Genomic DNA, 22,086 nt, shown 5'->3' with positions numbered 1-22,086 from the left:
CACCGCTACCATCCCCAGGATCTCTCCAGGGAGCTAGTCTTTGCCTCTTGCAGAGCACAGGAATGGAAGCAGCTCCTGGAGCTCTGGTGCCTGCTTCTTGTCCAGAGATGCTGCCTCAAAAACTCCATGAAGATATTCCCCAATCTATCTGGCTGCTCGGGGCCAACCCTCCCCCTACCCCAGTAGACATGCCTCACTCCCCTCTCCCAGAGCTGCCTCCTAAGGTGTAACCAAGTGCTGCAGCCCCTCCACATTTGTAACAACACGTATCCAGTCCTTAATAAGTGCCAGGGACCATTTTAAGATTGATGTAGATAAACTCATTTAATACACTAGATCTATCTTTATATACCTATAAAATTTTACTATTCATCTCCATTTTACAGCTGAGGAAACAGAGGCACAGAGAGGTTAATCAAAGGCACAGAGTGACAGAACAGAGTGAGTGAAAGTCAGAGTGGGGTGCAGCCCTGGGCCACCTGACACTGCAGAGTAGCACCCTTACCCACCGGGCATTCTGCCTCTTATACCCTCAAGTCTACCAGGCGGGGCAGGGGATGGGGGGAAGCTGTCAGTGTTTACCTACTCTGAGTCAGGCATTTGACAAACACTCATATGCTTCAATCTCAGAAGAACCAAGTGGAGATGAGCCATGATACTCACTGTCCATGTGGTGAAGCAAGACCAGAGAAGTCTGATCATCTGCCAAGGCCACACAGCCCCGGAAAGGGTGGACCTGAAATCCAAACCACCCAGCAGGCTTCTCCTCCCCAAATCTTCCTCTCCTGACCCCACCAAGCTCAAGAACATGGAGACCAGAAGGGAGGGAAAAGGAAGAGGGGGGTGAGGCGGCTGGAGAAAGACTTCAGAGGCAGGCCTTAGTCTAGCAGCTGCCTTATGTTCCCCAGGGGTCCAGGAGAACCTCTGGACCTCCACCACTTCTTGGGGGACCTCAAGCAGCCATGTCCCTGGAGATAGACCATCCTGATGATCCTACAGTAATGGCTGAGCTTTTGGGGTCTGGAGGAAGGTCCCATGGGGTCCCCCACCCTGCATATCTGGCTAGCCACCGGATGCCAGGGCAGGATGGGGGGCACTGCTGATGTTGCTGCACAATCCAGCAGCATCTCCTGATCTGTGGACTTGGGCAAGTGGGTATACAGCCTAGATAGGGGTACCTCACTTCCTCCAGAGAATAAAGGTGACAATCCAGATTGCAGGATAGGCAAGGTCTGGAACACAGGGGGAGGGCATGAGCTGGGACAGAAATCTGGCCTGTGGCTCCCCTCTGACCCCTGGCTCTGCCAGCCCCACAAAGGGGACAAGGCAGGAAGACAGCACAATCCTTGATGTGGCTACACATCCCAGGGGGAAGGGAGCTGATCCATGGCAGGGAGGGCCCAGGGGCTTCACTGGAGCAGGCGCCGCCTATATAGCACAGCCAGGAGCATGGCCAGAAACACCCCCGTGGTGGCTACCCCAAGCCACGGAGCCCAGGAGCTGGCCTGGACGGGCTCCTCCTCGACTGTGGGCTGTGGAGTGGCACGTGGCCCAGGATTATGCTCCAGTAGGTCAGCGCTGGGATCCTGGACCACTTGGATCCTGATGGAATCCACCGACTGGTACTCATTCTCCTCTGGGGCATTGTCAGGTCCCGCGCCCAAGGACCTGCTGTAGCTGAGGGCCAGGTCCGCAGAACAGCCCGAGAATGGCTCACTGTCCACCTGGGAGGCCAGCCTGCCTGGCTTGCTCAGCTCCAACTCAGAGCCCCAGCCAGCAGAGCTATGGTCGAGGCCGGGCAAGCTGTCTCTGGTGGAAATGTCTGTGGGTACTGGAGCCGTTGCAGTCTCCTGGGAAAGAAAGGAGGGGCTAGAAGGGACTGGAGATGACTCCATTCCTGGCCAGAGTGTGAACTAGAATCCCAACCCTCTAATTTCCAGCCCATAGTCCAGTGAGGAAGCCACACCCTCTTGGAGACTCAACCCATTGATTCTGCAGGAGGGCAGTGGGGAAGGAGGGGGGGCCCTGAGGCTCTGCAAAGGTATCAGTGGTGACTTCCTTCAAGGCACCCCTCCCCCTACTCACCGGCCTGCCTGTGAGCTCACCCTCATCCCCTTCCCTGGGCCCTGGGTGGCTGTGGCATCATCCTTCTGTGACATTCTGCCTAGCCTGAGGGCTGTGGAGCAGCCACAGGGTCAGAGGCCTGGCCATGTGCCTGAAGAGTCCAACGGACTTGGTTCCTCTGTCAGACCGCAGCAGCAAGGCCTCAGGTGCAGGCCCAGAGGGGGCAGCTGTGGGGGGCTGGGTCAGTGTGGCTCCCTCAGGCTGCTTTAATCCAGCCTAAGACTGCTGTCTGTAAAGCCCTGGTCACAGAAGGGCAGACTGGATATCCTGGGGGCAAAAATCAAGGCACTGAGGCAGACAGGCCACCCTGCTCTACCCATCACTGTTCCATCTGCCAAACAGCACTGCTGAGTTTAACCAGGAGCTGCAAGCTCTAAATAGGCCACCCAGCCCTCCTGAGGCAGCAGCATTTAAGAGCTCTAATAATTATTAGTATTCTAAAGGTGGTGATGTGGTGTCTGGACAAGGCTAGATCTCAGCTCTCTCCCTACACCCTCAAGAAGAAGCCATGGAACAGCCCAGGCTAGAGGCTGAATGGAGACTAGAAAGGGTCCAAGAACAGGGCTTGGGGGGAAAGCCTGGATCACTGCTAGAAGGGACAGAGACTCACCCCTGAGGGTACGTTGCTGCTGATGCTGGGCACTGTGTTGGCAGGCACCTTGCTGGGCACTGTGCTTGCAGAAATCTTGTGGTCAGGCACCAGGCCAGCAGGCACTCTGGGGGGCACTGTGCCTGCACGTGTTGAGTTGATGGGCAGTTTGGACGGTGGTAGACTCGTAGTGGGCATTGTACCAGAGGGTTTTGAGCTGGCAGGCAACTTGGAAGGCGCCATCCTGTCAAATGTTGAGTGGGTAGGCACCTTGGAGGGTGCTGTGCTGGTAGTCAGTGCACCAGTGGACACCCCTGCTACAGTGGAGCAGATGGTGGCCTCACCATGGTCGCCAGCAACCCCTGCAGAGACCGAGCTAGGGGAAGAGGAGGTAGTGCCGATGGACAGAGCTAACGCTGAAGGTGCAGGCAAACGGCTGGCCCTGGGGATGGAGCGGCTCAGGGGTTTGAAGGAGACAGTTGGAGACACAGGCCCATGGGCTGACGTGAGGCCGGAGGCCGTGCCTACAGGTGGCAAAATAAAAGGGGAAACACAAACCACAGGACCGTTACCCTAAAATCACAGTCGCCTTGGGATCAGAAGGCTGAAGAAAAATCTCTGTAGCCTAGCTCAAGTACCTACTGCATCCAGGCCTCCCAACCTCCCACCCGTGGAGTCCCTCTGGTCATTGTACCCCAGGCCCAACGGTCCAACTACTGCAGGTGCACCTGTGGTCCTCTCTATCCTTAGTTCGGGACCTAAAACTGCATCTATTCTCTCATGAGAATGAAATGATCCTTTCCCCTGACAGCATCTAGGAGTTTGCAGATCGTTAATTATCCTCCGCTCTTTCTTCTCCTGTCTGGAACACCCCCCTTTCCTCCTGCGTCTACTCCCTAGCTTGGTACAATTTTGGATGCTCCCGCCTCTGCCACCTTCCCCTCCCCGACCAGCAGGAGCCATCCTGGACCAGGGCGAGGTGGCTCCAGTAGAAGAGTTCACAGTAGTCATATGGCACCAGAGGCCCCCCAGCCCCAAGTATGTGCAAATCTCCCAGGAGGCCTAAGGACTTGAGGGAAAGGGGTGCAGGAACAAAGCCAACCTTGAGAGGAGGGCCTGAACTAGGGCAAACAGGAGGGAGCAGAGGATGATGATTACCAATGGAACCTCTGAGAACACACATGCCAGGCTCTACCGCTGACAAAGGCCTGGAGTAATTCGGATGTACCACCTCGCTGCCCCCAAAACCTAACACCACAGAATCTTGCAGGACCCATGTCCATGCATGTCCTGATATCTAAGTGCCCTCTGCCTCCCTGGTCCACTTCAGTCCTCTGAAGCTCCCATTTCCTGAAAGGTGTTCTACTGGAAGCTGACACTGCACAGCATAAATGGGTGCTTGGGAAAGGTTTTTGGAGTGACATGGGCATAGGGCGCTAAGATGGCTTCTCTGAGCCTTTAACTGTTCCCGTGCCTTGTGGCTATCCCAGGGACACCAAAGGCAGGGAAGACCATAGTGTTCCACAGAACACAGTTTAGGAAATAACAATGCAGAGACATGCCAGCCTGAGAGGTCAGAGTGGACAGCTCTATATTCCCAAAGTGGGGGTGCAAAGATCTAGTGTGGGGGCCCAGGCCCTCACCTGATGAAAATAATACTTCCTCTAGGGGCTGAGAGGCTTTAGTGGTTCACTGGCAGCTAGAGCCCCTCTTGGGGCAGGGCAGTGCCTAAGGGTTCCCCTGCCAGGAGATGGCCCCGGCCTTCTGCACCATCCTCCAGGTCCTGGAGAACCCCTGCAGCATCGGTCCCCTTGGAAGAGTCCCTAATCCTTTTCCTCTAGCTATATCCACACCTTCTGCAATGTGGGATGGGGTCTGGCACCCTACTCCTTGACTCTGCTAGCCTCGTGCTTTGCTCTGGCCCACAGAATAAGGTAGGAGGAAAGCTGCCAGTTCTGAGCCTTTGTCCCAGGTGCCTGCTCTCTCAGAATTCTGCTCAGCTGCAATGAAAGAGACTTATCTGGTGAAGGATGAGGACTCACTGAAGCAAACCAAGGGGCCCCAGCCAACAGGCTTACGCAGAGTGTGCATGTGTGCCAGTGTGTACACAAGAGGGAATTTAGCCAAGATCTGAAGAACTACTCTGAGCCAGCCCAAATTGCTGACCCACAGAATCAGGAGGGAAATAGTCCTATCTTAAGCTACTAGATGCTGGAATGGTTTGTGACATGCGCAAAATACTGATATGCCCTCTAAGGATTCAGGTTGCTCCCTGAGGTAAATCCTCTTTATTCCCACCCTTGCCTCCTGTCCATGGAAGCCAGAGGGGCAACTCTAGTCTTCACCCTCACTGGGAGGTCAGAGAAGCCTGTAACTCCAGATTCCACACATACCTGCTATGTGGGCACCTCCCAGCCCTGTATCCTGCTCCTGATGCCCACTGGCAGTCAGAGGGTTGACAGCTGCCATGTCAGAGGAGGGCTCCTGGGGGCCAGCTGGCCTTCTCACAGCCCCAGAATGGGGCATCTGTGGGACTTTCTTTGAACTCTGCAAGAGGGAAAATAGAAATGAGGCAGTTGCTTCTCCCAGAAATGGGCATCTCCTACAGGCCAGGCCTCAGCCCGTGCCAAAAAGCACAGAAACCAAGGAAGTCCCTGGCTCTGGCTTTGGTCCTTGACAGACCTTCTGCCTACAGAAACCTACCTAATAGAAAACACAAACCATCCCATGGGGAGACTCTATTCATCTGCCTGCCCTGTAAAAGGTCTCCCTCTCTGAGGCTGCTGCACAGACCCCTTTCTTGGACTTCAAGTCCATGGTCTGGTGTCTCCTGGACACACCCCATTGTCCACTTATCACATCCAGATAGAATCAGTCATTTCCCCCCTGAATTTGACTTTACCGGCAATGATAACTCCATCCATCCCCTTACTTCCAGCTTTCCCAGTATCCCTCCACTGATGGTTCCCCGGTCCCTCAATCTAGTTCAACATCTCATCACATGAACCAGTGCAAAGACCTCAAAACCGTGACCTCACAGCAGGTTGATAGGAGAGTTGGGGGCTGCCACAGGGTGAAGCCCTGGTCAGCAGTCTGAAAGCCAATTTGGAGCATATCTCCATTGAGGAAGCCCTGAGGTTCTGAGCAGAGATTTAGGCATGATTTGTGGTGGAGACACAAAAGCAGGGGACCCAAAGTAGACTGTGAGGACGCACCTCTTCCAGGGACTCTGGTAGCTGGGTGTCCTGGACAGGCATGGGGAAACTTGGCTCCTCCTCTCTGTAGCCGTTGGTGGGTGTACTGGGGGCCACAGCAGGTGCAGGGGGCCCTGGAACCACAGCAGGAACTAACTGTGGCTCCGCTGGGGCTTGGGGGTGGTTTGAGACCCCTGGGGGACAAAGATATATATAGTGATGTCAAGGGGACACTAGGAATGCTCCCAGTGACAGGAGAGGCCTAGGTGTTCCTGGTCCCCTGGATTGATAACTCTCAGCCCCCTGAAGCTCCCAAAGCTGTCCTGATGTGGGATGTACTTAGAAGAGACAAGATTCACTGAGTGGGAGACAGTAGCAGGAAGGAGAAAGAAGGGAAGGAGGGAGGGAGGGAGGATAATAAGGAGGTAGAAGGGATAGGGCGAGCACGTGGGGGACCTCACAAGCCTCTCACCACCTAGACTGGGTCAGCAGTTGCCATTTCTCTGTCCTCTGGCATTCTGGAACCCAGTGGCTCTCTCTTCCTCGTTGTGGATGGCTGTCACCACTAACTGACCCCTCAGAAAAAAAGAAAGGAAGGGAGGGAAGGAAAAAAGAAAGAAAGCCAACAGGAGGCTATTCTAAGGCTGTAAATCTAAGCAGGGTCTCAGGAGCTGTCTCTAGTTTGAAACATAAGTAGGGCTGGCTTGAGTTTTCTTCCTGTTTTGACCCCTCAGATCTGTCCTCACCAGATCCCTCTGGGCACCTGGCCTGGCAGGGAGCATCAAGAGGGGGCTGAGGAGTAACACAGCTGGGGTGGAGGACCTAGAAGGCTCCAGGGTAAGCTAGGGGGAGAGGAAGAGATGAGGGAAAGAAAAGGAGGAATCTATGAGGGATAAAGAGGAGACAGTGAAGGGAGGGGAAGAGAAGAGAGGAGTGGAGAGAGGAAGGTAAACTGAGGGTGAGATAGGAGGAAGTGAGAAAGAGGTGGAAGGCAAGTGTCGTAGCCACATAAATTAGAGGAAGCCTCATTTGCTGAGCACATGGGAGGTGTCCAGCCCCAGCTAAGCACTCAACACACCATCCATCATCCCTTGGTATCCACCACGGTCCTACGATGTAGAAGTCTGGTCGTTAGTCCCATTTTACAGAGGAGAAGACTGAGGTTTAAGAGAAATTAAGGGACTTTGCCAAAGAGACATGGTTAGCAAGAGGCTAAGCTGGGATCTACACCCAGGTTTGTCTACTGCCCAGGCATGGTGGGAGGGAGGATGTCAGAGGGAGGCAGGAAGTACAGGGGGGAGGGGACAGGCTGAATGGAGGCCAGGGGAACAGACATGGGTTCCATGAGGAGGGCCAGGGCAGGAAGCTCACCGGACAGGTTGCTCTGGTAGACACAGGCCACTTCGTCAGCCAGACTAGCCAGCTCACAGACCCTCAGCGCCTTGATGAAGGATTCCACCCAGCCGGTCCGCCGTCGAAGGCTGTTAAAGAGCTCCCAGAGGGTGCCCTGGTTCCCCCAGAGCTGGTAAGAGGCCCGCAGTCGATCCTGGAAGACACAGCCAGCTGCCCTGCTCAAGCCAGGTGGCCCTGGCCCCTTTCCCACTCGGGAGAGGATAGCTGCAGAGGCTCCGAGTAGCCCCAAGAGCGAAGCAGCCATCTGAAACTAGGTGAGAGCCTAGGACAAGACCAGTGTTTGAGGCGGGTACCAGGAAATAAGCTCTTACTATGTGCCAGGCCCCACACTTGGGGCGCTGCAAGAATTATCTTATGTAATGCTATTGCCCCTACTCTACTGGTGAGGAAGCCGAAGTAAGTACTTCTTACTTAGCCGAAGTAAAGAGCCTACAGACAGATCCCAGTTAGTCTATCCCCAAAACCTATGGTTTGTTTATGCAGCCCCCAAGGCAAAAAGAAAGGGTTTGGATTAGCAGAGTAGGAAAGGGTGTAGAGGGAACAAAAGATGAAAGGGGGCAAAAGGGACAGTAAGAGAAAGCCAACCCTAACAATCAGGAGCATGGGGCCCTGGGAGATCCTGATAAGGAATCTCAGGGCGACAGGGGTTCTAGATCCACTGAAATCCCACATACAGATGAGCAACCAGACAGCAGAAATGAAAACCCACAGGAAACATTTACTGCAAAATGAGTCACAAGGCATCCCCACAAGCCCCAAGATACAAGGGAGGGGGCCGGACACCACCACCTCCCCCCATCAGCCACAGGCCTGCGGCGCCACCACCACCACAGCTTCGTGGTGGAAGCAGAGTGCTGGTGCCATCTGGTAGCAGCTAAATCTAGGAGGCGGCCAGCTCCACTTCACTTGGGGCCACAGCCAGCTTCTGCAACGCTAGAGCAGTCTGGCTCTCGTGAACTCTCGAAACAGAGCCCTGGGCTCCCTATCAGGACAGGGTCCCCTGACAAGGAGAATGGAGTCAACACAGCATGAACAACGATAAGAGAGACAAAGTAAAGTCCCAATGGAAGCACGAGATGGGACTGAGGCCCAGAAATCTCAGGCAGCCAGCACCCTATATTTTAGCACTACACCATATGGACACGAGAGGGAGCTCAGCCACGTCGCAAAGGCCAGCCTGAATCACACTTCATTCTCCGAGTTAGAGAAGCATCAAGGTCAAGAAGCAGGATGGAGTGCCCAAGTGGCTCAGTCAGTTGAGCAGTTAAGAGCCTGCCTTCAGCTCAGGCCATGATCCCAGGTTCTGGGATCACGCCCCGCATCGGGCTTCCCGCGCAGTAGAGGAAGTCTGCTTCTCCCTCTGCCTCTGCTCTCTACCTCAAATAAATAAAAAATCTTTAAAAAATTTAAAAAGAAAGAAAAGCAGGAAAAAATAAAATAAAATAAAATAAATAAAATAAAATAAAATAAAATAAAATAAAATAAAATAAAATAAAATAAAGAAAAGCAGGATGCAGATGACAGAGAAGGAAGGAGTTGGCCCTGGCTTTGGGCAAAGCTCTGGTGCCCATGGCCCTTCTCCCCCCGCCCCGGGTCAGCTGTCACGCCCCTGCTCACCTGGTCACTTGTTGTAAGGCAGGACAAGTAAGGGAGTATCTCCAGAACATGAATTCGGCCAAAATTGCTGAAATGGTGGCGAATATACTCATAAGTCTTGTCCTCAGCAAACGTCATCGCTGTCTAGGTTCTAAAGTGACACAGGGGCTCTGGCCCATAAAAGGATGGACGGAGAGGGAAAAAAGGACTGAAAGAAAACACACCACATATGGACAGAGTTGGGAGCGGGGTTGGACAGAAGGCAATCACTTCTCTTTCTCAACTTTCTGCAATGTTTGCTTCTTTCTTTAATCAACCAATTTTATTACTGCCTGAGTCCCAGAGGCCCTCAATAAACCTACTTAAAAATGAAATTGATGACCAAAAGAAATCATATCTGGGAAAGGAAAAAAAAAAGAAATCATATCCAAAAGAAAGAAAGAAATCAGATCGAGATCTAGGCCCCATTTTTGCCCGCCCTGCAGGTTGGTCAGTGTTGGGGAGGGTTCTGACTCCCTGCCATGGTCCCAAGGTCTGTATGTGTCCCTAGTCGCTGATAGCAAGAGGACTCCACCAAGGACTGCTGCTTCTTTGGGGTACACTAGAAAAAAGAGAAAAAAGCCCAAAATAATAATAGGATCATCCTACTTTAAAGGTCAAGAAAATGAGGTACCAAGAAATTAAGGGGCTTGCTAGTTAGCAGAAGAGCAAAGATCAGAGGTCAGGTCCTTTCCAGAACATGACTGCAAGCCCACCATTAAAGCTTGCCACATACATGTTCTTAGGATAGGAGGCTAGTTCCACTCACCGTATGATCTAGGGCAAATTACCGGCTTTCTACAGGCTTCTCTTTACCCCTAAAATGACTCAGAGGACTTGTTTTGACAATACAGTAGCTCAACTGCATAAGCTTGACATTCACAAGTGCTTCAATTACTAGCAATTGCTACTACTTGCTTAGGTAGGACTTACCACAATTTGCAATTATAGATGGGGTTGTCTGTGAGTTCCTTACCTGCCTCCCCCTCAGGGAGAGCTGCAGGGAATAAGAGGGACAAGATCTCTGCCATCATCCAATTTATATTCTATTGGGGTGGGACAGATAACAAATCAGTAAACATGTACATAAATAAGAATTCCAAATAGTAACCAAGTTACGAAGAAAATAAACCAGGGTTTTGAGACAGAATCCCTGGAGAAGGACGTGCTGCATGGACAGAGGTGGTCAGGGAAGACTTTCTGAATTGGTGACATTTGAGCTGAGCCATTCTGAGCTGCAAGATCAGCATTTTGGGCAGAGGGCACAGCAATTTAAAAGTCCTAAGGTGGAAATGACCTTGGCATGTTTGAAGAACAGAAAGCAGGTCTGGGTGGTCCAGGTTTAGAAAGCTAAGGGGAGGGGAAGGGATCAAGGTCAAGGAGGTTCTGAAAAGTGGTGGCTCATGTGCAGTGTTGCAGGAAAGGACTCTGGGGGTTATTTTTGCTTTGCGGGGTTTCTTGGAGTGAAATGGGAAGCCACTGGGGGTTCTGAGCAGAGAAGGGAGAGGATCTGACTGGTTGTGAGGACCTGGATTGTACAGAGGCCATGATGGAAGCAGGGAGACAATTGGGAGGCTGAAGCAGGGGGCCACAGGATGGGTATGGCCAGAATGCTGCCCATGGAGATGGTGAGAGGTGGCTGGATTCCTGTGGGTCCTGGATGTGGGAAGTGAGGGAGAGAGAAGAATCAAGGATAACTCCTCAGGCACTAGGTAGATGGATGGTGCCATTTAGGCAGGCCAGAGAATCTGGTGGAGAAGCTGTGGTGCAGAGAAGATTCCAAAGCTCCATTTTGATCAGGTGATTATAGTGTCTCAAGTCTGAGACACTATGACATGTCCAAGTGGGTTTTCTGGGAAGAAAGGGGTCAGAAGAGGAGCCAGACTGGAGCAAAAATGTGGGTATGTGGCTTGGGTGGGACTCTAGAAGATAATGTTGCAGAGCAGAGCTGGGGCCACCAGTCTGTCACCATATGGGAAATGGGGCAGTAGTCCTGTCTGCTGGCCTCATAGCCTCATGTGGCATGCCTTGCTCTGTCAGCCACCAGGTGCTACATTACTGGTGTGGCAAGTGTCAATGACAGAAGTCAAGAGGTTCAAGAAGATGGGGCAGGGGTCCTCTGAGCGTTCAGGAGATGAGCAAAGAACTCTTAGGTGGCTAAATGACACTTTTCTCCTTTCTTTCCATGGCATGTGGGGAGGGACAAGGATAGAGTCAGGTGATACATTCTTCTGCATCTGAGCCACAGCCCTAAGGACAAGAGTTTGGGGGGTATGGAAGTAGAACATGCTCCAACGAAAAAGAAAGGAAGCCCATATTTGTTCATATTTATTCATGATCTACTATAGGCAGGCACATTCTAATTTTCTTTCCTTTAGGAGAGGAGAAATGATGCTGGGTTGTACAAACAGACCAGTGGCCCTAACAGGATTTGAACCCAGGACTTGCTGTCTCATTGCAGTTCACCATACACCTTACAGAACATAGGGGCTGCTGCAACAAGTGAGACTCACAACCCCAGAGGGACCAAGGCCACTGCCTGGGTGAGGGGAGTCCCCAGATGAGGGTGTGCCAGGGAGGCTGAAAGACGTAGTCCCTTCTCTGGTACGAACAGTATGTAAATCATTCAGACAAGGCTGACTGCATGCTAACCTGCCCTGTTCGGCAGTCGCAGTTCTCAGATCGCTGACTGTCCTTCCAGAAGTTTTTAAGGCTCCACAGCGTGCACAGGAGAACGTCGTTTTTTGGTTGTGTTTTTTTTTTTTCCCCAATGTTTTCCTAGCACCTCCTTCCGGTCTCAGAGAAGGGCGGACCAACGCTGCGAGAAGTTCCTACCTTGAATGCCCCGGAGGCTCTGAGTGCGTCCCGGAAAGAAATAACCACCCGGACGAGAGAGGCGAGGCCTCACTGATTTGGCTCCAATTCCTGGAAGGAACCAGGCCCGCGGAGGGAGGGAGGCTGTTCTGGTCAGTGTCGCGGTGTGTCCGAGACTGTCAAGGCCCCGGGGAGGACGGCGGCCTCTAGGCGCGGCCGCGGCTCCGGGAGGTTAGGCCTCGCCCCAGGGTCACCCCCGGCCTGCGGGGCGCTGGAGGCGCTCGGCAGCCAGCGTCTGTCTGCTCGCCCAACCTCCCCTCCAGCGCGAGCACACCACCCCCGCCCCCCCGCCCCCCCCCCGCCCCCGCCCGGCGCTGGCTGAGGCGCACTGAGCCCTGGCCGCGAAGCGCGGCGCCTCGGGACCCGCTCTTCCCCAGCCCCGCGCAGCCAGTCCCGTCCCCGGACCCCGTGCGCCCCGGTGGACTCCGCGTCCCGCTCCGCTCTTGCCTCCGCTGACCACCGCTCCGAAAGCCATCGGCGCGCCCAGAGCCCATGGGACCGACCGCGCCCAGGACGACTAACTTACCTCGGTAGCCACTACCCGGCTACCCGCGGACCTCCGCAGACACCCCGGAACCCTCCCCTGCAGGAGGGGGCGCGGCAGAGAGGGGCGGGACCGCGAGGCCATTGGCCAGGCGGCGGGGGCGGGGCGTCGCGGCCAGCCGGAGCCACTGGGCCGCGGGGGTGGGCGCTTGGCAGTGGTTCCAGGGCCAGGACCCGCGGGACGGGCGCTCCGGACAGACCTAGGCTCCTGCTGGGGCGCAGAGGATCAGATTATTTTGTTTGTCCAGAACAAACTTCCAGGGGAAATACAGAATCTGGCTAGAACTCAAGTGGATGACCGACCTCAGAGTCAGTGCTCGGCTGGGTCCCCATGCTTCCTACGCCAAGCAATCACTCCTCCTGCCGAGTAATTTGAGGGGGGAGGGTCTTTATGGCATTTGTACCGGGGCACCCAGGGCCTGGCATAAAGTTAGTGCCCAATAAATATCTAGTGATACGCAAAGTGCACAGGGAAGCGACACCAATGCTGGGCCTGAGGAAGCAGGATCACAGTGCGAGGAGGCTGGGTAGGTGAGAGCAGGGCAGGGGCGCCAAGTTTGGGCTGCCCAGACTGCTGGCTGTGGGTCTTGAGTGCTGTGTGGGAAAGGCTTCTCTGCCCAAGGGTCTGGACCAGGTACCTCCCCACAGCGCCTGCCAGCTGCCTGGCCCTTCCTCTGTTTGGGGCTGAGGCCAGCAATTACTGAGCCCCCCACTGTGTTCCAGGTACAGGCTTAAAGTCTTATACCTTAGAAGCCACTAAATACTCAGACAATAACCAGGTTGAGGTTTATTTTTCCTGGTTTTAAGAAATATTAAAAGATTCAGGGGTGTCTGGGTGGCTCAGTCAGTTGAGGGTCTGCCGTTGGCTGGGGTCATGATCTCAGGGTCCTAGGGTCAAACCTGCATCTGGCTCCCTCCTCATCGGAGAGCTTGCTTCTCTCTCTCCCTCTGCTGCTCCCCCTGCTTGTGCTCTCTCTCTGTCAAATAAATGAATAGAATCTTAATAAATAAATAAATAAATAAATAAATAAATAAATAAATAAATAAAAGATTCAGAAAATGGCAGTTCTTAAGTTAAACCTATGCCAAACGTATCACCCAGCCACCACTCCTAGGTGTGTGTCACATGCACAATAGCTAATATTCATAGTGGCTTTGTTCACAATAGGCAAACTCTGGGAACGACCCAAAGGTCCATCAGCAGAATAAAGAGATAAACTGTGGTGTGGTCACATTGTGGAATAGTATGCAGCAGTGAAAAAGAGCAAACAATTCCTATACACAGCATGGATGAGTCTCCCCCAGATAAATGGGCACCACTGCTAGCAGAGTCAAGTACAAAAAGTACATGCTGTCTGTTTCCCCAGTTGCAAGGTAAGGCAAGTTTGAAAAACAGGCAAAACTCATCTACATAAAGAAAAATCAAAAAAAAAGAAAGAAAAATCATTCACTGTTGACTTCTGGGTTGGGGTACAGGGGAACTTTTGCAGGGAATGGAAATGTTCTATATCTTGATGTGAGCAGTGGGCACATGGGCTTGTGCATATGTAAAAATGCATCAGCTGTACACTTAAGATTGTTATACTTTACCCTGCAACTTAAAAATGAAAGAGAGACTGGGCATCTGGATGGCTCAGTCTAACTCTGGATCATGATCTCAGGGTCGGAAGATTGAGCCACTGCCTCAGGCTCTGCACTCAGTGGGGACTCTGCTGAAGATTCTCTCTCTCCCTCTCCCTTTGCCCCTCTCCCCCACACTGTTGTTTGTACGTGCACATGCTCTGTCAAATAAATAAAAAAATTTTTTTAAAAATCTGGTCTATAGCTGACATAAACCTTTAGGATGGCTATTATAAAACAAAATAACAAGTATTGGCAAGGATATGGAGAAACTGGAACCCTTGAACATTGTGGGAATGTGAAATGGTGCAGTTGCTATGGAACAGTACGGCTATTTTATTGTGGTGTAACATACACATAACATAAAATTTACCATTCTAACCATTTTTAAGTGAACAGTTCTGTGGCATTAAGTACATTCACATTGTTGTACAGCCATCACCACCATCCATTTCTAGAACTTTTTCATCTTCCCCAGTAAAACTGTCTACCAATTAAACACTCCACTCTTCATTGCACCCAGCTTCTAGAAGCTCCTATTTTACTTTCTGTCTCTGAGTTTGCCTATTCTAGATAGCTTATATAAATGGAATCATATATTTGTCATTTCGTGACTGGCTTATTTCACTTAGCATAATGTCTTCAAAGTTCATCCATGTTAAAGTATATACTAGAATTTCCTTCCTTTTTAAGATTGAATAATATTCCATTATATGAGTAACCACGTTTTGTTTATCCATTCATCCACTGCTTTTTACCTTTTGGCAGTTGTGAATAATACTGTTATAAACATGGGTATACAAAATCTGTTCACATCCCTGCTTTCATTTCTTTGGGTATGTATCTAGAAGTAGACTTCCTGGATCATATGGTAATTCTAATTTTAAATTTTAGAGGAAAGGGGTAGAGAGTTTCACTGGGGAAGATGAAAAAGTTCTGGAAATTGATGGTGGTGATATCTGCACAACAACGTGAATATACTTAATGCCAAGAACTGTACACTTAAAAATGGTCAGAATGATTAATTTTATGTTATGTATATATTACCACAATAAAAATTCTGGCCTACATAGTCTTCTTGCCACCTTTGTCTGGGACCCAAAGGAGGGCACATCATCCCATCTGTGGAATTCTTGCCAAAACTCATAATTTGAAGCCAATCATGGGGAAATTCCAAACCAACCCAAATGAAGGACATTCAGCAGGCATCTAGTTCAATATAGTAGCCACTTTGCACAGTAGCCATTTCCCACAAATTAAAATAGCATGTAAAACAGTTCCTCAGCCCCGCGAGCCACACTTCAGATGCTGTATTTATGTGGCTGCCATGTTGTACAGAAAAGATATTGTGCATTTCTATCATTTTTAAAAAAGATTTTTATATATTTATTCACGAGAGACACTGAGAGAGAGAGGCAGAGACACAGACAGAGGGAGAAGCAGACTCCATGCAAGAAGCCTGATGTGGGACTCGATCCTGGGATTCCGGGATCCCGCCCTGAACCAAAGGCAGACACTCAACTGCCAAGCTACACAGGTGTCCTGATGTGCATTTCTATCATTGCATAAAATTCTATTGGAGTTTTTTTTTAAAGTATACTGAACAGCATTGATATACAGAATAACTCCCAAAAAATGTCAAGGCCACCATGGAAAGACAAAGAAAGACTGAGGAACTATTCCTGATTAAACAAGAATAAAGAGAACTGAGAGCAATGTGAGATCCCAAATTGGACCATGAAATCTCTGGATGTTGGTGGGACAAATGAGGAAATCTGACCAAGGCTTTGGATTAGTTAATAATACTCTATGTTAATTTTCTGGTTTTGATCATTGGGAAATGATTATGTAAGATGTAAACATTTTATTATTTTTGCAACTGGTTTGTAAGTCTAATTATTTCAAAATGAAAAGTTTTAAAGTAAAATACAATATAAAATCATCTTTGGACCCTATTGGCTATTTATATTAATTTGCCTTTCACTGTTGACTGCATTCCATTCTGTTTTATGAATAGAATTCATTTATTTTGGCTTCTTAAGTTTTTATTTAAATTCCAGTTAAGGGGGTACCTGGGTGGCTCAGTGGTTGAGTGTCTGTCTTTGGCTCAGGTTGTGATCCTGAAGTCCTGGGATTGAGTCCTGCATCAGGCTCCCTGCAGGGAACCTGCTTCTCCCTCTTGCCTATCTCTCTGCCTCTCTCTCATGAATAAATAAATAAAATCTCTTTTAAAAATGAAGAAATAGATTCCAGTTAACATACAGTATAATATTAGTTTCAGGTGTACAATATAGTGCTCCAACACTTCCATCCCTCACCTCATGTTCATCATGACTAAGGAGAGACATCATGCTCTCCTTTTTTTTTTTAATTTATTTATGATAGTCACAGAGAGAGAGAGAGAGAGAGAGAGAGAGGGAGGGAGAGAGGCAGAGACACAGGCAGAGGGAGAAGCAGGCTCCATGCACCAGGAGCCCGACGTGGGATTCGTTCCGGGGTCTCCAGGATCGCGCCCTGGGCCAAAGGCAGGCGCCAAACCGCTGTGCCACCCAGGGATCCCCCATCATGCTCTCCTTAATCCCCATCACCTACATCACCCATCCCACCTCCCTTCTAGTAACCCTCAGTTTGTTCTCTATATTTAAGTCTATCTAGATTTGTCTCCATGCATAGTTTAATTTTTTTTAAGATTTTATTTATTTATTCATGAGAGAAAGAGGCAGAGACACAGGCAGAGGGAGAAGCAGGCTCCATGCAGGGAACCTGATCTGGGGTCTCTAGGGTCACGCCCTGGGCTAAAGGTGCCGCTACACCGCTGAGCCACCAGGGCTGCCCATCCATTTGTAGTTTATTGATCGCTGTCCATTTATTAGTGGAAGGTCAAGAGAGTGATCTATATGCCAGGCTGCAATTCCCTCCAGTGAGTGCCTTTGGAGCACTCCACTTTAAAGCTCATAACCAGGCCAGTGCCACAAGGCCCAAGTCCCCAGGCCAGTGCCACAAGGAAGGCTGTGTGGCTTATATGTGTTGATTCAGCAACCACCAGCTCACATTTCCCCCCAGAGAGCAGAGTCAGGCCCAAAGAATAGTGACAGAGGGCCCCAAAAAGGGAAATGTTCTCATGTCTGAGTCCCTTCAGGGAACTCTCCAAGACTGAAAAACAAAATATAAACCCTGCCTTTACAATCTTGTTTCAGATAGGTTTTTAAACTGTTATTATTTAAACTATTTCATTTCTCACACTGCCAATTTCATTACAAAAAATATATATAGTGAAGCTGGAGAAAAGTTATATGCTAATATAGTTTAATATAGGGAAAACCAGAATTGCTTGATGAAGAAAACTAAAATCTGTACTCATAAGGCTACCACTCCAGAAAAACAGCGGGTGACACTCCAGTGTCTTCTCTTTTTTAAAAAAGATTTATTTATCAGAGAGAGAGAGAGAGAGAGAGAGAGAGAGAGATTGAGAGATGAGAGACCAATGGGGGGGAGGAATGGAAAGGGCAGAGAGAGAAAGAATCCCAAGCTGAGCGCAGAGCCCACAGAGGGCTGGACCCCACCACCCTGAGATCACCACCAGAGCAGAAACCAAGAGTCGTACGCTTAACCGACTGAGCCACCCAGGCACCCCACTCCAGTGTCTTTTCTTCTAGTATTTTCTTCCCTACGGTTCAGGGCCTCTGAGTCCTCTGGCTTCCAGGAGAGGACTAAACCAGCCTAAACCAGCTGCATGAGATCTTTGGACATAACAGGGTCTGGTATAAGCTCACCTTATCTCTCAGTGGTCTCAAGAGAAGAGGGCTTGGTCCATGTTACCTTGCGGGTCAGTCCCTGCTACAGGTGGCTCCTCCAAGGCTTAGTTAGCCCCTTTGATCAGCATGGCCTCTTCATCAGCCTCAGGGCATTGTGTTGCTGGTCATGTGTCACTCAGGAACTTCTGTCCTGCCCTTCCTTCCAGAAAATCACTGACATAAGTTGCTTGGCAACAGATATTTACCTGAGATTTGTAGGAAAACAAGTAAATGAGTGCATGGGCAGGATGTGGCTTCCAAGCTACCAGAGTTCCTAAAATTCACAGACCTCCCCCAATACAGGAGCCTTCCCCTGACCACATCCCTCCAAGGCCCCAGCTTCCTGCAACATTGCTGCTGCCCTGCTTGCTTTCAGCCCCTCTTGCTGTCTCATGTCCTAGGGCCCCTCCCCTAGGATCTGGAGCCAGTGAAGAAGACAGAAACCACTGTAGTTATTTTGTGCATGAAAGGGCTTTGTTTCTAGAAGCATAATTCTGTGAAATGTATCAATCTTCAGTGTGCCACTTGATTAATCTTTACCTATGTAAATACCCGTGTAACCAGCACCTGAACCAAAATCTGGAATATTTCCTTTATCAATCAATTGATAACTCCTTTATCAATCTTAACCCTAACTCATTATTCTGACTCCACCATAGTTTTTGCCTGTTCTTGAATTTAATATAAACAAAATCAAGGGGATCCCTGGGTGGCTCAGCGGTTTAGCGCCTGTCACATCGGGCTCCCTGCGGGGAACCTGCTTCTCCCTCTGCCTGTGTCTCTGCCTCTCTCTGTGTGTGTGTCTTTCATGAATAAATAAATAAAATATTTAAAAAAAATAAACAAAATCAAATAAATACATGCTGTTTTGTGTCTGGCATCTTTCATGTAGTATTTTTAAAAAAGATTTTTATTTATTTATTCATGAGAGACAGAGAGAGAGAGAGAGAGGCAGAAACACAGGCAGAGGGAGAAGCAGCTCCATGCAGGGAGCCTGAGGCAAGACTTGATCCTGGGACTCCAGGACCATGCCCTAGGCCAAAGGCAGGCACCAAACCACTGAGCCACCCAGTGATCCCCTAGCATTTTTTTTTTTAAAGTAATCTCTTACCCTAACATGGTGCTCAAATTCAGAGTTGCATGCTCCACTGACTGAGACAGCCAGGTGCCTCTACCCAACGTGTTTTTGACATTCATCTATGTTGTTGCTTGTTTCAGGAATTTGTTCTTTCATTGCTGAGTAGTATTCTATTATATAAATATGCCACAATTTCTTTATTCATTCTATTTTCTATGGAATATTTGGGCCTCTCTGGGTTCAGGCTACTAGCAATAAAGCTGCTATGAACATTCACATATAAATCTTTTTGTGGAGTTATGCACTCATTTAAAAATTGTTGGACAATAGGATACGTTTAACTTTATTAGAAGCTTCTAGGGATGGCTAGCTGTCTCAGTTGGTAGAGCATATGACTTTTGGTTTCAAAGTCGTGAGTCAAGCTCCACATTGCACATGGAGACTACTTAAACAAACAAAAAGCTTCCAATCAATTTGCCAAAGTGGTTGCATCATTTTACACTCCCACCGGCAGGGTACTGATGGTTTCAGGTGATCCAATTCAGTCCTCTATTTCACCAACACATAACTTGGTCAGTTTCTTTTTTCCCCAACAGGTAGGAATTTTATAGAGAGAATTAGTTTATTTCAAAATTGGAGGTGGCATGTGTGGGGGAGGGGTAGCTGCAGGCAGCAGGAGGCTGCCAAGGGGAGTAACTGAATCAAGAGCACATCACCCAGGCAGAAGCAAGAAGGCCCCTGCTGTCACCCGCAGCTCCACACAGCTCTCTCTCAATATCTAGTCAGTGCAGGAATGCCAAGTCTGGCTGCTGAGACTGGCTCTAGACCCTCACATTTGTGTCCCTGCTGTCGACAGAAGTGGTAGCAGGAAGATGGCCCCCACCCCCTAAATCTCTGATGGGGGCATCTAATGGATCATATATACCTATGTCTCTATGTCTCTATCTATCATCTACCTATATAATTTAAAAGATTATTTAAGAGAGTGTGTGTGTGAGCAGGAGGAGGGGCAGAAGGAGAGAATCCCAAGCAGATTCCCGCTAAGTACAGAGCCCAACTGGGGACTTGATCCCATGACCCATGGATTATGACCTGAGCCAAAAATCACAAGTCTGGACATCCAACTCACTGAGGAACCCAGACACCCCTCATTTTATATTCTTTTTTTAAATATTTATTTATTTATTCATGAGAGACACACAGAGAGAAGCAAAAACATAGGCAGAGGGAGATGTATCCGCAGGGAGCCCGATGTTGGACTCCATCCCAAGACCCTGGGATCACGCCCTGAGCCAAAGTCAGACGCTCAAACACTGAGCGACCCAGGCATTCCTCATTTTATATTCTTAACTCTAGCTGCAAAGGACTCTGGTAAATGTATTTTTTCTACTTTCCAGCCTTTGCAGATATAGGAAAGCCCCCTAAAAGGACTTAGAGACAACTGGTTGCAGCAGTTGGCTTTCGGGGAGTAAAAAAGCTATCCCAAAATGTAACTGACTAAAATCCCAACCATTTATTTAGCTCACGATTCTGCAGGTTGGTGATCTGATCTGAGGCTCAGCTACACTGTTATCTTAGTCCAGCTCACTCATGCCAGTTCCCAAATTTGTTGGGAACTGACTGGCCAAAGACAATATCAGCTGGGATGGATCATCTCTGTTCCATGTGGCCTCTCACTCTCCAGCAGGCTAGCCTAGGCTTGTTTTCATGATGGCCTGGCAGGTTTCTGAGAGCTCAAAATGTTCTTTGGGCCTCAACTCCAATATGGCCCATCACTTCTGCCACATTCTGCTGGCCAAAGCAAGTCACTAAGACTGGCTCAGATTCAATGGGAGTGGAAATAGATTTCCACCTCTTTCAGAAGGTGATGTAAAGCCACAGGGCAAGGATGTGAATGAAGGGTGGAATGATCAGTCAGGGCAGTCTACCACACGAGTCCTTGGCACCCACAATATCTCCCACTCCTAGAACTAGCCAGCAAATCTCAAGTACCTTCTTTCTCTTCTGTCCAAAGCAACAAGATTTCCTGTATCTTACCTTTTCTGTTCCTGTATTTTGTCCTGTTTCCTGGGTTCCTTTATTTTCCAGATCTTCAAATTAAATTTTAATGTAAGCAATACCTTTACTTTCTGAGAATTCATTCTTATACTCTGTTGTTCCATAAACCAAACCTTATGGATGTGATATCTTCCTGAATCTAATTACTGAGAATAGTAATTAGAGAGGCTTACTTTTTTTTTTTCTAATGTTCCCTGCATGGTTTTCCTCTAAAGCTACTTTTTGCTCTTTGCTTAGTTTCTTTTTTGTGTTGGCAGTCTTTCCCCTAATGTCTGGAGAACACTGTTTGCATTAAGAATGAGGCAATAAGGGATCCCTGGGTGGCGCAGCGGTTTGGCGCCTGCCTTTGGCCCAGGGCGCGATCCTGGAGACCCGGGATCGAATCCCACGTCGGGCTCCCGGTGCATGGAGCCTGCTTCTCCCTCTGCCTGTGTCTCTGCCTCTCTCTCTCTCACTGTGTGCCTATCATAAATAAATAAAATAAAATAAAATAAAATAAAAAAAAAAGAATGAGGCAATAAAAAGCACTGGGGAGTTCTGTACACATCCACTGGTTGGCTTCCTTTTGGGGCAGCTAGATGGGGATTGGCCTCTACAAAAACCCTACAGGCTAGAACATAAGAAGACTCTCATGTATGAGACTATTCTGTCTCTTTAGAGCATGGTTGCTTAACTTGGTTCAGGCCAATGATTCCTTGCATGAGTAAAGTCCAGAGGCCCGAGCAGCGTTTCAAAGCATTTAAAAATACACAGGATTACCCAAATGTCCCAACTGTACTGAAATAGTCACTGAAATATTAAACATTTCCTCTCTGTGGGGGCCAGTGCTCTTTTTGTTGGTGGATTTCTTTATCTCCTGACCACTACGCATACTTAAAGTGTACAATTTGATGAGATTTGACTTATGTGTATACCTACAAAACCATCATCACAACCAAGATAATGAATACATCCATCATCCCCCAATTCCAAAACTGCCTTTTATAATTTCCTTCCTTTTTATTTTTTTATTTTTATTTTTTTTAAAGATTTATTTTATTTATTTATGATAGTCACAGAGAGAGAGAGAGAGAGGCAGAGACACAGGCAGAGGGAGAAGCAAGCTCCATGCACCGGAAGCCCGATGTGGGATTCGATCCCGGGTCTCCAGGATCGTGCCCTGGG

The 22,086-nt window shown here is 49.2% G+C and overlaps 1 protein-coding gene across 7 annotated transcripts in view; it reads right to left on the bottom strand.

The window, feature by feature from the left end:
• Positions 1 to 305: 305 nt before the first annotated feature.
• AP5S1 (adaptor related protein complex 5 subunit sigma 1) overlaps positions 306 to 22,086 on the bottom strand; it is a 32,740-nt gene continuing 10,959 nt past the window's right edge. For 2 of the 7 annotated variants that reach the window (XR_008667010.1, XR_008667007.1), the window contains exons 4-7: positions 17,766 to 17,992; positions 12,676 to 13,349; positions 12,356 to 12,580; positions 9,050 to 10,001 (exon numbers count right to left, since the gene is read on the bottom strand). Coding sequence is in view for 3 of the 7 variants with exons in the window: in XM_055345427.1 (XP_055201402.1) it covers positions 1,410 to 1,850; positions 2,735 to 3,237; positions 5,107 to 5,260; positions 5,929 to 6,101; positions 7,279 to 7,453; positions 8,938 to 9,054 (1,563 nt within the window). In the remaining 4 variants the exon portion in view is untranslated. The other 5 variants (XM_055345427.1, XM_055345410.1, XM_055345418.1 and 2 more) reach the window with 5 other exon arrangements.

Source organism: Nyctereutes procyonoides, unplaced genomic scaffold (genome assembly GCF_905146905.1).
Source record: "Nyctereutes procyonoides isolate TBG_1078 unplaced genomic scaffold, NYPRO_anot_genome, whole genome shotgun sequence".
NCBI classification, from domain to species: Eukaryota; Metazoa; Chordata; class Mammalia; order Carnivora; family Canidae; genus Nyctereutes; species Nyctereutes procyonoides.
This window is presented reverse-complemented; position numbering and strand designations above follow the sequence as displayed.